Source organism: Hemibagrus wyckioides, linkage group LG06 (assembly GCF_019097595.1).
Source record: "Hemibagrus wyckioides isolate EC202008001 linkage group LG06, SWU_Hwy_1.0, whole genome shotgun sequence".
Lineage (NCBI taxonomy): Eukaryota > Metazoa > Chordata > Actinopteri > Siluriformes > Bagridae > Hemibagrus > Hemibagrus wyckioides.
Window position 1 is genome coordinate 44660072 of NC_080715.1, and position 14951 is coordinate 44675022.

The 14951-nt window shown below is 36.5% G+C and overlaps 2 protein-coding genes across 7 annotated transcripts in view; both read right to left on the bottom strand.

Annotated features, from left to right (window-relative positions):
• Positions 1–808: 808 nt before the first annotated feature.
• On the bottom strand, positions 809–11256 carry themis (thymocyte selection associated). The gene is made up of 6 exons (XM_058391242.1): positions 11123–11256; positions 9707–9844; positions 7514–7981; positions 5078–6117; positions 2187–2289; positions 809–1360 (listed from the first exon to the last, which is right to left on the bottom strand). The coding sequence occupies exons 1-6, from the start codon at positions 11211–11213 to the stop codon at positions 1191–1193; spliced, it is 2010 nt and encodes a 669-aa protein (XP_058247225.1). The 5' UTR covers positions 11214–11256; the 3' UTR covers positions 809–1190.
• Positions 11257–13401: 2145 nt separating this feature from the next.
• The window catches only part of ptprk (protein tyrosine phosphatase receptor type K), a 185983-nt gene continuing 184433 nt past the window's right edge, over positions 13402–14951 (bottom strand). For all 6 annotated transcript variants that reach the window (XM_058391220.1, XM_058391221.1, XM_058391222.1 and 3 more), the window contains one exon: positions 13402–14951. This exon is cut by the window's right edge and continues 347 nt beyond it. The gene's annotated coding sequence lies outside the window, so the exon portion shown is untranslated.

Below are 14951 nucleotides of genomic sequence, written 5' to 3' on the forward strand. Positions count from 1 at the left end.
AAAGATAATGAAATAAACTCTGGTGTTGTTCGGTTTTGATTGGTCAGTTCTCTTGATCTCTTTCCTTTGATGTATTATGTTCTGTTTGATTTAGTCAGTTCTGTTTGATCTGGTTTTGTTTTTTTGTTTTTGTTTTTTTTTTTTCATCTGGTCAGTTGTCTTTCACCTGCTATCCGTTTTGTTCAGACTGATTTGCTCTTCGATCAGTGATCACTGTTCTGGTTTCATCAGGTCTCTTTTCATTTGATCGGTTCTCATTGATCTGATCTTTTTCTCTCTGATTTGGTCACTTCCCCTTTAATCTGTTTTCTTCTCCATGTTGAGTTCTGATTGGTCTCTTCTCTTCACCGTGATTTAGAAAAAAAAATCATGCTTTGTGAAGGTTTCTGTCCATCAAAATATAATCATAATATGAGGAAATATGAGGGAGATGGCAGTGAGAAGCGCGTAAAGAAACGATAAGAAAATAGGGTTTGAGCGCCACCTTGTGGCTATCTTCTAGAAGTAAAAGGCGAAATGTCTGAGACTGGAAACAGTGAAAGGCTTTATTTTTGTTTTTACTTTTTAAACTTTTTTTTCTTTATTATTCTATCTTCATCAATAATAATAATAATAATAATAATAATAATAATAATAATAATAATAATAATAATAATAATTAGGAAAAGAATAAGATATTGTTTAAAATCACAATTTATTTCAAAATTATGATTAACTTTTAAACATCTTAGAAGGAAATACGTAACTGTCGAGTAAAAGCTAATCAGTAAAAAATGCTATGGACATCGGACCTGTCTTCCCAAATTACTCTTTTAACATGTTAATATTTTGGTGCTGGGGTGGAAAAAAGAGAGAAGAAAAAAGAGAAAAAGGCAATAATTTTAGAGCTTTCAAAAGAATCTTCTTTTATTGGCATAGTATAAATTTGCATACTATACTAATTCCACAATACCACACCTGCTAGCATGCTAATACTGCTAGCATGCTAATACTGTTTGAAGATGATCGTAATTGATTGATTGATGATATCATCCTCTTAAAAACTTTACATGTGAACATTTCCTTTTGTTTATGGAGAAGAGAGTGAATATAACAGCATGAGGGTGAAAAAAATCTTCAGGTAGTTTTTTTCTTCTTGTTTTCAGTCTTTAACTAAATTTTCTTACCCCTATAGTGTAATTATCTGACCGTTATATCGTGTTACTGGGTTTAGCTTTTGGAGAAATGCTAATGGACTGTTCGTTGAACTGCTTCTTGATGTTCTCGAGTTCATCTTCATCGATGTATTCATAATCATGAGAGTCGTCATCCTCGGCTTGGTTTACACACACGTCCTCCAAACTGTGGCCTCTGATAACAGCTAGACACACACACACACACACACACACACACACACACACACACACACACACACGCACACACACACGCACACACACACGCACATTTGTTTTACTAGCCTTCTAAGGACCTTCCACTGATTGTATTATTTACCTCTGCTAATTAATGCTATGTAAAAAATAATTCTAAATGATTCTATCATCATGGAAATTTGGTCCAAAAAGCTACTAAATCTAACATGACCATCATTACACAAAAAAATAACATCAGTGATAATGAAGCTTTATTCTTCATCTTCATCATCATCAGTTTTATCATTATCCTTATTATACAGTATGTAAAATGTTCTGTATATAAACATCCATCCATCTATCCATCCATCCGTTTTCTATACTCGCTTTATTCCTAATCAGGGACACGGGGATCTGCTGGAGCCTACCCCAGTACACAGTAGATGAAAGGCAGGGGTACACCCTGGACAGGTCACCAGTCCATCACATATAGACAACCACACACACTCACACTCACTCCTAAGGGCAATTTAGAATGACCAATCAACCTAACATACAGGTTTTTGGACTGTGGGAGGAAACCGGAGTACCCAGAGTAAACCCACGTAGGAACGGGGAGAACACGCAAACTCCACACAGAAAGACCCCTGCCTGTTCGAACCCAGGACTCAAACCCAGGACCTTCTTGCTGTAAGGCAACAGTGCTGACCACTAAACCACCGTACTGCCCCCCATTTAGACATTAACAGAAATATTTAGCTTTATTTTGTGGATAATTAGCGCAAAGTTAAAACACCTCCTCAGTTATCTGACCAGGTGTGTCAGTGCTGTTCCTACCTGTCTGTACAGTAACTCTGGGTAACGGAGCAGGAATGAAGGCGTTTTTCTCCATTTCTGCTGTAGTGCAGTCTGTAGGATTTTCCCGGCTCTTCACTGGAAGCTGATGGGACAGAAATCACAGACAGGAGGTCAGATTAAAGCATACAGCTGATGAACGATGGAGAAAAATGAACCTTTGATGTTGGTATCTATTAAAATATACACTTAGAGTTTGCTCTCTGAAACACTACATACACAAATCTAATTCAATCTAAAGCTATTATCAATCTAGACTAATCTAAACCTTTTATCCACTGAATCACAAGATAATTGTAAGACTGATCACGGAGTATCACACAGAGCCAGAAACCATCTGATATCTCGGCAGCTAAAAGCATCCATTGCGTGTTAGCAACATTAGCCGTGTAGCTTCAGTGCAAAACGTAAAAAAAAACCCTGTACTTTATTGACATTTGTAAGTATTTAAAAGTCCTACATTTTAATCTGAATGCAAAATTACTACTAATAATAAAAAATAGTAATAATATACAGCATGTTTTTTGTAGTTAATATTGGTTAGTTGGTTAATGTTTAACCTGAGAGATTTTTTAACGCAGATTTTCTTTGTTTTAATTTTCTTTGGCCTTTTAAAAATGAGTGAATTGAAACAAATGTAAATATAATTTTTTCATCATCATCTTAGGCAGGATAGAATCTCTAATCTAAGCCCTATATCAGATTTTTTTTTTATTGAAATAATTTAAAAGCATGAAATGCACACAGGATTAAACAGAGAGAATAACAGAATGAACCTGCAACTATTACACTGTAGTGCAGATCCATTATCAGCCACTAGATGGCAGGCAAAGGCAACTTTTATGGGTTCTTGTGTGAAACCTTGATTTAAAAGTTTAGGAGGGAATCAAGCAGAAAACCTTCTTTCATTAGGATTTAGAAAAATATAAAGGAGCTACATGGATATTGATGTTCAGCCTGATAAAGACCAGGAAGATGGAAAAGATTGAAAATTGTCATGAACATATTGTGTTAGTTTAATTATTTTCCAGCAATTAAGTGCAAACTTTCGAAAGTGTGTTTTTTATTTTCTGTTTTTTAAAATCAGCGAACTGCTTATAACCTACACTGTAGCGCGTGACCTTGGAGCTGACGTCACTTTATGGCTAATAATTACCCCATTTAACCACGTGAGCTCTTTACTTCCGTCTCTTTGATGTAGATCATGGCCAGTCTTTTCCACAAAGTGTCGGTGTGGTGCAGGTTCTCATTCCTATCAAGCAGGAACCACACCTGACTCCACCTGTTTCATCAAGTCCTCTTGGCTTTCCGTAGACTCAGGTGTGGCTTCTGCTCGGTTGGAATGAAAACCTGGACCACACTGCCCCCTTGTGGATCAGAATGGACATCCCTGATGTAGTCCAATACAAGCAATGAATAAACGTCTGAAACTTAATAAACGTCTTTTTTATCATTACAAAATACAATGGATTTATTTTGTATGAAAATTAACTAACTGTGTTCTTTTTTTTGTGTGTGTGATTTTCGAGTTTGGAAATTTGGGAATCACAGATTATCTCCAACACGGCGAGTCCAGAATTAGATCACGTGATTTAATCATGTACCAAATTAGTTTTATTTGCAGCGGCATGTTTATTTAGAAATAACTAAAGTTATTGAAGTCGCTGGGGAATTTTTTGCTGGAAAAGAAAAAGCGTGAAATAAGTAAGTAAATGCCGGTGTGTGTGCGCGCGCTTTGCTGTGACGCCGTTAATGTTGTTAATTAGGATAATTAAACGCTATTTACCATTTTAGCAACTGCTCTTATTAGAAATGTGGCGTGTGTAGGAGTGCAAAATGTCATGGAGAGCTGGAACAAAAAGGTTCACTGGCGCAATTTCACAAACCCAAATAATACAACACTGCTGTATACAAATAAATAACAAAACCTGTAACCGAATTTAGCGCTTTACATTCATCAAAAATCACACACACGTGTTTACTAAAATAATACCAAAAAAGTGCTTTGTTTTACTTCCATTTCTTTTTATGTTGTAGATTTATTTTAAAGTAATTCATCTATTTTAATGCCAAATTTCTGCTTTAAAAAAAAACAACAAACAAATCTAGTATTTCTGTTTAAAGGTAAGCTATTTATAATGTAATATAAAATTAATATTAAACTGCCCATCGTTAGTGAGCAACCTTATTGGTAGAACATTTGCTTTTTTACATCAACAGATTCACTTTTTTTGTTGTTGTTTTCCAATGAATGATTTTTTGTAGAATTTTAAAACCAATAAAGAGATTGCTGTGGAGAAAACAGCAAGCTAGATTTAAAAAAATAAATAAAAAAGAAAGTAGGCCAGAGACGGATCACTAGCAGGTTTTTTTCCCTCTAGATGGCCTATTTGGAGTGCGACAGTAACTCATCTCTATAACTGCGATGTCTGTTGTGGCATCTGAAAGTTATCAGATTATGAAATCATGAAGTCTGTGAGCTTACTAACAACTGAAAGTTGAACACCAAGTAAAAATCAAACATTGTGATAAGTAGTTTATAAATATGTCTGTTCACTGCATTAACAATAACGTTTATGTACACAAACACCACCATGAGATTTTTTTTACTGGTATGTTTGCACCAGGCTAGTGGGCCAGCAAAGTACCGTAAGTGGTACAAGTATCTAGAATACCTCAGCTAATACAGAAACGACAACGGATGTGTCTCTCTGCTGGAGGAATCATGTCTAATAGGGTGGAAAATGTCATCTTGGTGGTATGATGGTGAAGTTTAGCAGCTTTTAATGGTATATTCTTGTTTTTGTGTTGTCTCATGCACAGAGGTTTCATTTTTCATATTACATCATAACTAATATGTCAGTATTAATTACCTTTGGAGAGCAGATGGCGGATTTTTCTGATTTTGTTTGCTGTGTCTTGATTGGTCGCTCTGGGGGCCGTTTGGGTGTTTTCGGAGGGCGCGGTGGGGGTGTTACCGTGGCTACAGCGTACCTCCGCATGGTGTAGTAACTTTTCTCAGAAATCTCTTCAACAAATGACTTGACACTGGACGACGGTTCCTCACCATTCCACCTTTTATCCATGTGAAGGGTCATGTGAGTGCGATTTACTGAAATCTCCCACCAGCTCGAGAGGTCAGTGGTAGAGATGAGCAGATACGGGTCAACGATTTCTTCCTCGATGCGTAGGCCTGGAGCTCCGGCCAAAATGTCCTCCTTTAGTGAAAGGTCACGAACGGAAACCTTGACATTGAACGGCAAAGGGAACCAATGGCAAATTTCTGAAATGGTATACTGCCGTTTATCATGGATGACTTCCATAAATCCGCCATCTAAAAACATGGGGAGACGCACAACCTCGTGGGATTTCCCCTTAATCTTAAAGCACTTCAGGGAATCCATCGTATCTCTAGTTTCAACATGGTTATGTTCTTTTTTCTTCACTTGAAACTCATCCCCCATAAGAATGGATGTCAGACCATCATAAACGGAATCAAAAGCCCTGGTCGCCACAACGTGCAGGTTTTCAGTGTCACTTTGTGCTCGTTTTAGGTCGTACGCCGTCGGAAATTCACGTGGTCGGCGCTTCAGTCGTCCATTATAGCTTGTAGGAATCAGGAAATGTCTCGCTGATTCTTGCCGGATTTCCGTGGCGAGGATTCGCTTGGCTTTGTAAGCGCAGTGGACGATGATCTGTCTGCATTTTAACAGGAGTTCCAGCTCTTCCGGCATGTTCACTTCGACTGTATGGCTTTCAATCACTTCAGCCACAAACGGGAAGATCTCACAAGGTTTTTGGAACACGTCCTGCAGGGAAAGTGGCTGGATGAAAGTGCATGTGTCAATCTGATCGGTCACTTCCATGACTTCCACGTCCAGGTTGGATGGAATGACGACCACATCCTTTCCCACTGCGGAGGAAAAGAGAACAAGTGACAGTTGATGTTGAGAAGGTACACTGGGCAACATTTAAAGCTGATTTTATAAATTATTTTACTATCAAATCTCCAGAGGTGTGCTGAGTCAGCGCAAATATATAGTGTGAAAGGTTTCACTCAGGATTTAGATTAGATTAGGTTTCGTCTCATAGCTTGTATTACGAGATCTCACTCTGGCTCTTTACACAATAGATGCTCATATTCTTCCAGGTAGTCTGAGATGTTTTAGGGGTTTACAGCTCTGTCCTGTCTCAAATCTTACCTGACTGACCTGTCTATCAGTCTGTAAATGTGATGAGGGTGATAAAGCTTGGAGATAAGAAGAAGCTCGTGGTGCTCCCTAAGGCTCTGTTTTAGGACCATTATTGTTGTGGTTACAGTTTTTTATGAACTCTGTATGAGCCAAGACACTCAACGTTGCATATTAAACAGATGATGGACCATTTTTAATAAGTTTAAGTAATGATAATCTGTGAATTGGAGGATCGTCACTTTTGCTTTGGGACACTAGAAGCAAACTTTTTCACTCTTTGGTGTCTCATCTCTTTTATTCTCTTCAACTAAACACCATTCAGCTAAAAATCCAGATCCATTTTTAAAAATTTCATTTTAAAGCTGATGGAGATAACATTGCTTTTATATCGGGAACATTAGTAGACTAATCAATATAAAATAATTAGAATTCATGAATTAGGTTTGAGCTTTTGCTTGTAAAGCCCTGCTGTCTCTCTGTAAAACCTCCCACTGATGATAAAATTCTGCTTCTTACATATAAAGTGTTTCTTACATAACCAGAGTGAACATTTGGTCTGTGATCTGCTTTAATGAAAAGTTCTTTATCAGTACTTCCAGTAATGGAAAGCTTTTTTCTAGTCAGACTTTCTAGTTGATCTCAGTCCTCCTCCTGCTGCTCAGGTTCATGTCACCTTCCAAACTTTTCCCGTTTATCTTATACCCCTCCTCCATCTGTTCTTTTCTGCTGCTGTAGATTCTCACCTGGTTGCCCCTTTACTTCACTGTCCCTTGTAACTCGTCATATTCTACTCTCAGTATATTTTCAGCACTGTCTGGACCGTACACTTGGACTTTCTCAGTTAGAGAATGGAGCTGGAGCTAAATATCAGAATCCCATCCACAAAACTTTTCTTTACTCTAGCTCAAGTCCTTGGTGATCCTCACCACTGTTACCTCTGGGTTTCTCATTAAGGATCTGTGGTTTCTCTGCTCCCATCACACCTGATTCCTGACACCCGATAGCAAAGCTTGTTGTTGAAAGTGCTATACTAATAAATCATGAGCAGTAGTGTCCCTTACACCTCAGCACTTCTAAGCTACTACACGACATTCACATAAGAACCTTGGTGCTTACCCGAGGTGACTGCTTGTAACTCGTACACGGGAGTTAACGTCAACTCTCCAGACACGTTTTCCAATAAATTGGAAAACAGCAAGTCCTTCACAGGCAGGTCTTTTACTATAGTCACGATTCTCTTCCTTCCATTAGGGATTTTCCACTTGGCGAGCTCTTGGAGTGTGTAAAACTGATCATCCTCACACTCTGTGAAATTCCCTTGCTGCGAGAGGCCGAGTGTGAAGCAGAACTTCGGCTCACGATGAAGAACCTCGCATTCAATTTGGTCTTCACTGCCGTTCAGGTCACGAAGGATGGATGTAATTCGGAAGCTCTCTCGCTTCTTCAGCGAGCCTTGAGGGAGAGTAATTTTAGCCGAGGACACGAACACCGGCTGGCCGAGGATGTGAGCTCCGATCTTCAGTGAGTGTACGATCTCTCGGACGCTCAGATAAGGCTCGGTGTCTGCTACGATCCCGAAGAGACCTTTTACAGAAACGATACAACATTTTGAGATGGAGGGAGAGGCAAACAAAATCTCAAAATCCTTTAAATGTACAAATGCCTGGAGTTTTAAAACATATAATAAAGATAAAGTAAAGTAAAAAAAGATTTATCATCATTTCCAATTCACAAATCTCACACGTCTGTGATACTTCATTGTTTACGTTGTTCCTTATCTGGTCACTGTGTTCTGTCCGCTTTACAGAAATCGGCATATTGAATGATGTGATATCTTCTACACCTCAAATATAGTCTGTTAACCTGTTTGGTTTTGAGCTTTCCTGTACCATTCCACCTTTAAACGCTGGGAGGTGGAGCCTGATGGGTGGAGTAATAGCTAATTGTGCTGAGGGGAAGGTAGATAGATAGATAGATAGATAGATAGATAGATAGATAGATAGATAGATAGATAGATAGATAGATAGATAGATAGATAGATAGGTTTTCAGAGCGCAGGGTCAGCCTTGATACGGCGCCCCTGGAGCAGGGAGGGTTGAGAGCCTGGCTCAAGGACCCAAGAGCAGTAGCTTGGCAGTGCTGGAACTCGTACCTCCAACGTTCCGATCAGTGACCCTTAACTGCTTGAGCCATACAAACATTTCAGCTTTTTAATAATGCGAACTGATAATGATTTAACTTCCCTAAAGTTAGATAAATAAGTCAGTTTCACTTGAGCATGCATCTGTTTTGAAAGCAATGCTAAATCTGATTAGCGTGAATGATGAGCAAGCAGACTTAGCAAGAGGAATTAAAATGAATTGTGCCGTTTAGTGCTAGCTGTAGTGAGTTTGTTCAGCACCGTCCTACAGCACTAACACAGGTACGGTTCTTATCTTGCTCACATTTCGTGACTTTTACTCTTCGCAGTTTAGCGCTAAGCCGATGTAACAACATTATTTTCTTTAAAAGTCTGGCCTAGCTGCAACATTTTACTGCAGTTTGTTTTCCAATATTCTAGTGACACAGCTCAATTTAGCTAATGCTAGCTATAACCTGGTATTAATAAGGATATAATATAGAGTTGAGTTTATTTAAAGAGTACTTTGATGTTCATTTACTGATATTTTCTAATTGAAATGTCATTAACATATAAATATTGTAATGATTCCCCCCCCACATTAATTAAATATTAATCACTAAATCATAATCGGTTCACATTAGTTAAGAGCTGAAATGGTTTTTATCCTCATTAGCAGGTTGTGGTTCATTTATTAAAATGACTTCAATTTAATTTAATTATTACAAGTCATTCTAAAAATCTTTAACAAACTCAAACTCTCAAGTATTTAAGTTTAAAGAAATGGTTTTCTCGCACCCTAAACTAGGGTTCAAAAGAATCTCAGTAAATCTTTGTAGAGCTGAAGGAAGGGTCAGTGTTTCAGAGGAGTGTTTACCAGCAGCAAAAAAATGATTTGCAAAGACATGAGGAAAAAGTGGAAAAAAAACTGAAAGAAGCTGAATAAATTTAAAAAAAATAATTAAAAACTGACGCAGATTCACACCAAAAAATCGTCATTAATTGTGTAAAAATTGTCCAAAAAATTACAATATCGTTACTTCAGTATGATAATTAAACAGCATCACTGAAGCCCAAACTTGAAAACAAACATCACATGACATTTAGAAATAATGAGTTTGCAGACTTTTTACTCGGCTTCAGTCCAAAACACACACACACACACACACACACACACACACACTGCATACCTGGATAATCTAAAGGCAGGATGATCTCCGTCCCGTCTGGTGTCTGTGTGATGAATCTGGTGATGGTGATGTCGATGATCTTCACCAGTTCTCCAGTGGAGAGAGAACATGCTCTCCCGAAGAGCTCGTAAACCGAACCTAAACCACAAGCAGCAACACAACGGCTCTCAGTACTGTTAGAGTTCTGAAATACAGCGTTCAGTTTAACGGGTTCATCAAGGGAAGCTTTTGTTCTCAACATCACGTTATCCTCTGATTGTTTCCTTTTTAATTTTAAGAAAAGAAAAACTAAATTATTTTCCCTGTGCGTCTCATGTATGCAGCATTTTATAAGTAAATCAATACATTATAATTTAATCAATGTTTACATTTTCATTTTAAAAAATAATTTTAAACATTAATTTATTTGTAGAGAATTAATCAAGAAAAAAAAGCACATAAAAGATCTACACTGATAAATTAGTTTTATTAACTGCCAAAATGTATAAATAATCTGAATAGTGGGTGCCAATATTTACACACACTCTTTAGGAGCTTGCTTCTGGTTATGAATTCAGAGCCACTGAGGAATTATTTTTATGTATTTATTTATAGAAATTGGTTGCTTTAAAATAAATGACTGGCAAAGGTGAAATTATGGTTTAAAATCAGCGTAAAATGAGTTAAATTTAATTAAAATTTACTAAACTTTATACAAAATATTCCTGTAGACTTACATAAAAAATACTATATATATATATATATATATATATATATATATATATATATATATATATATATATATAATTACACCTACTTCTGCGAATATTTACATTAATTTTTAGCTTTAACGTTCACGGCGTATTATTGAGCTGATGAAATTAAGAGCAACGCAAAAACAAAATATACATGTACATATATATATATATATATATATATATATATATATATATATATATATATATATATATATATATATATATATATATATATAAATATATATATATATATATATATATATATATATAAATATATATATGTACATGAAAAAATTTGATTCTTCTGATTCACTTGTGAAAAGCCAATTAAATAATTAAACCAAGTAAAATAAAATAAGTAAAATAAGCAATTAATTACTCTTCAGTCATCAAATCACGTTTATCCACGTTCACCATATAATCAGAAAAATGACACTCTTTTATTCAATAAACACGGTTGACTTAAAAGGTGTTTTATAAATGTTAGTAAATATTTCATTTATCCTTAATTCAGGAGACAAATACAAATGGAAGCGAAAACTCGGCCACAAATATGAAATGGAGTGAAACAGGAAACAACAATTTTTCGTGTTTTTCTTTGTTAAAATCGTCTAGTAGATGTATTTAAGATTTGAACGCTGCTACGCTCAGTGTATAAAGTGATCAGATGTGTTTGTACCTGGACAGTAAATTCCAGACTGAATCTGCAGAATCCTGGGCAGCGTCTCAGGGTCCAGGGTGCGAGTGAACTCCGCTAGTGTCATCGCCATCCTCAGTAGCTTTAAAAAGCCTGTCTCGAGCTGAGCTTTATAGTATTAAGCCGTCCATCGAGGGTCTCGATAATTAAAAAGAACAAAAGCCGAGGGGTCAGAAAGGTCAGCGAGGTGGTGAAGGAGTGACCTTTGACCCCCTTTTTGGCCAACGCAGAGCTCAGAGTTTAAGCGTGAACAATAGTGTGAATATTGCTCTCGGAGGACAAGAACAGGAAGCGAGCGTCGATGTCGAACCTCAAAGGAAAGCGAACGCTCTGCAGAGCTGCAGCAGTGAAAACCACATGCAAACTTTATTCTCTCGCTTTTTTACTCAAGAGGAAAAGTGCTGAGGGAGGATAGCTGAGGGTGATGACATGGGGGTGTGAAAGACCTCCTTTAAGGAGGAGAAAAAAACCATGACTAAAGCTAATAATCTGTTTGACACAAAAAAAGCAGCGGTTTAGTTTTATTTCATTTCTATGGAGTTAGTAACAGTTTAAAGCTTTACTTTGTGTACGATATTTAAATCCCACTCGGGCGTCTAAACTTGATTAAATGTTTAAAAACAACGCTATTATATATATGCTATTATATTCTGTTGGAAATAAAGTTGCAGTAGTAATCTATTTAACGTGTATATTTACACAATTTAACCATAAAAACTAATATTAAACGTAATATTTATTTTTAACCGTTTTTTGTTGTTGCCGTAATGAATAAATTATTTTTCAGTATCTTATAACTAAATCTGGTGCTAGAAATATTAGTTATATTAAAGAATATTTCAAATGAAAAGATTTCGTAAAAAATTCCAGTGTTTATTTTTGTGATAAATGTGAAATGTAATATAAAATGTGTAATTAAATGGTTTAATTCTGTTACACAAAATATAATTAGTAATTTTAATAATGAATGAATTAGTAGATAATATAATTAGTAATTAATTGTATCATTATTGTATGATCAAACAAAATGAGACACTTGAAAATACTAAACCTTTTTTTTTTATTGATGTTTATTTATTGGCTGTGGAATAAAGTTAGAAAATAAACACTGGCTACAACGTAAAAGCTTTTAAACGAGTTACTGATGTAATCACACGAATTCATGTTGACTGATTTGTTTATTTGAGGTTTATTCTTTCATGCTGCTGTATTTCTGAGCAGCGAACGAATGAGTGTTTAAATGACGTTCCATCTCTCCGAGACATTTCATTTTTGCATTTTGGTTTATGGTTAGAAGAAAAGCACCAACCAAAGCAAGCAGGAAATTAACCTATCATCCCACAGACGCTGAATCAGACTGAGATCTGGGGAGTTTGGAGGCCAAGTCAACACCTGGAACTTCATGTTCCTCAAATCAACCCTGAACAATGAGTGTCATGTCCTGCTGCTAGAGGACATTAAGGAACATTGTGTCCTTAATGTGGACACAGAGAGGTGAACTCGGGCTGCAGCAGTGTTTTAGGTAGGTGATACATGTCACAGAAACATCCACATGAACTCCAGGACACAAAGCAGAACATTGTCCAGATCATCACACTGCTTCATCTCTTCCCCCAGGTAAGAAAACATGATTCTTCAGACCAGACCTCCATCTTCCACTGCACGATGGTCCAGTGTAGACCATCATAGGACACTTGGTTGCTGTTCATGGTCACTCTGACACTCTGCAGTGAGCTGTGCTGCTCTGTGTGATCTGACCAGTATTCACTTCTGTGGGATCGGACCTGACGGACTAGCCATCACACACCCCTCGGAGTCTTCAGCTCCATGACCTGGTCACTGGTTCTCTCTCTCTGACCAGATCGTCTAGACCTCACTAGATCTATTCATCAGAGTCTCTCAGATCCTGAAACTCGCCAATTTTTCCTGCTTCCAACAAATCAACATTTACTTCCTGCTAATCAACCCAGCCCTTAACAGATGCTACTGTAATGAGATCATCAACGTTTATTCATTTCACTTGTTAGAGAGTGTGTGTGTGTGTGTGTGTGTGTGTGTGTATACACACATCATATGCAAGATATTTTCTCATCATAACACCAGCACTGAAAGTATTGAAATGAAAAAGGGGAACACTTTCTGCACATTATCTTTTTTTATTAAAAGGATTTTCACTAGTTTCATTACAGCCATTAAGCCAACAACTACAGACAGAACGAAGACGATGCGAGACTCAGATGATGCCATTGATCCTTTCCTTCTTTCTTTTTTTTTCTTCCTCCCTTTTCACCTGCCATGTAAAAGTCCAACATGGCCGCATGTGGCTGTGATTTCCTTCCGTTACACACTCTGGAGTTAAACACTGATATTTTGGCGTACGTTACTCGTGCGCTCCAGTTCTCCGTAAAAGTCTGTAATAATAAAAGTTCTTCTTCTTCTTCTCTCTGTCAGATTTTCTCCTCGATATCACTTTAGTGACAGATACAGATCACGATCATGTACACGCAAAATGCAGGTAAAAATTCCAAAAAGTAACAAAACAAATTACAATTATTTATTTTATTTTATTTTTTACAAAATAAACTAACACAAGGCATGTGAGGATAAACGCATGTTCTGCATGATCACTAAAACCACAGGGAATTATGGGAACATTCCTGACTACCATGATGCTTTTATTATTATTATTTTTATTATTTAAATTTCACCAGCAGAAGAAAATTCCGTGTGAATATTTGTTGTTTTTATTTTATCATGACCTTTGTAATGTTGTTGTCTAGGAATTTTTTTAATTCTCAATATAATATTTTTAAATTCTTTACGCAGATTATACGTTTAGGTTTAAAATTAAAATTCTAAAAAGCTTTTATACAAATCAAACTCAATATTCCAGCAAAATAATCAGTCATACATCTAAAAAAAAAAAAAAAAAGAAAAAAAGATTTGTTTTAAATTTTAGAAAATAAATTGGATTTTAAAACTTTAGCATGATTCTAAAACTCGGTGCTTAGAAAAAAGATTTTTTTTGTTGATATTTTTGGCCATGCTCAGTTTTTAAATGTAAAGTTTGAATCTTCTGAATTTTTTTTTTTTTTTAAATTGATTCAATTAAATTAAATGAACTTACTTGATTTAAATCCAAACAATGAAATAGAAGTGTGAGATATTATCGTGTGTATATCAGGGCTGTCCAGTCTTATCCAGAAAGGGTCAGTGTGGGTGAAGGTTCTCAGTCCAACCAAGCAGGAGCTACACCTGAGCCCTGTTTAATCAACTGCCCTTGGCTTTCAGTAGACTCAGGTGTAGCTGCACCCACACTGACCCTTTCAGGATAAGACTGGACGCCCCTGGGGTATGTAAAGGGAGGTAAACAGCACAGCGTTCAGCAGATTTATCGTCACATGCCTACGGTCTACGTTTTTAACACTACTGAAATAATAAACAACAAAAATTCACAACAAAATGTTTCCAGGGTAAACGGGCAGGAATGACCATGATTGTTTTGAGCCTTCGAGAGGGGGAAAAAAATAAATACAAACAATGTGCTTTATAGACATATTTACACTCGTCTTTGGCTTACGATTATAATTCTGCTACAAAAACTGAAACCAATAGAAAATAAAGACGATAATAAACCATAAGCCAGCCATTAGTGCACAATACAAAGCCAGTGTCACACGCTGCATTTAACATTTTACCCTTTTTTCTGTTCTTTTTTTCTTTTTTACACAACGATGGATATCATATACGTGTACATCAGATATAATCATATACATGGTTCATCGACAGGAACAGTGACGACAGAGAGAGA

Bases quoted from the DNA above. Each gene is read 5' to 3' on its own strand.
- themis (XM_058391242.1), bottom strand. From the start codon at position 11,213: ATGGCGATGACACTAGCGGAGTTCACTCGCACCCTGGACCCTGAGACG. The intron at 2,290-5,077 runs GTAATTAATACT...CTGTCCCATCAG, and splicing joins CCGCCATCTGCTCTCCAAAG to CTTCCAGTGAAGAGCCGGGA. The intron at 1,361-2,186 runs GTAGGAACAGCA...GTGTGTGTCTAG, and splicing joins CAGAGTTACTGTACAGACAG to CTGTTATCAGAGGCCACAGT.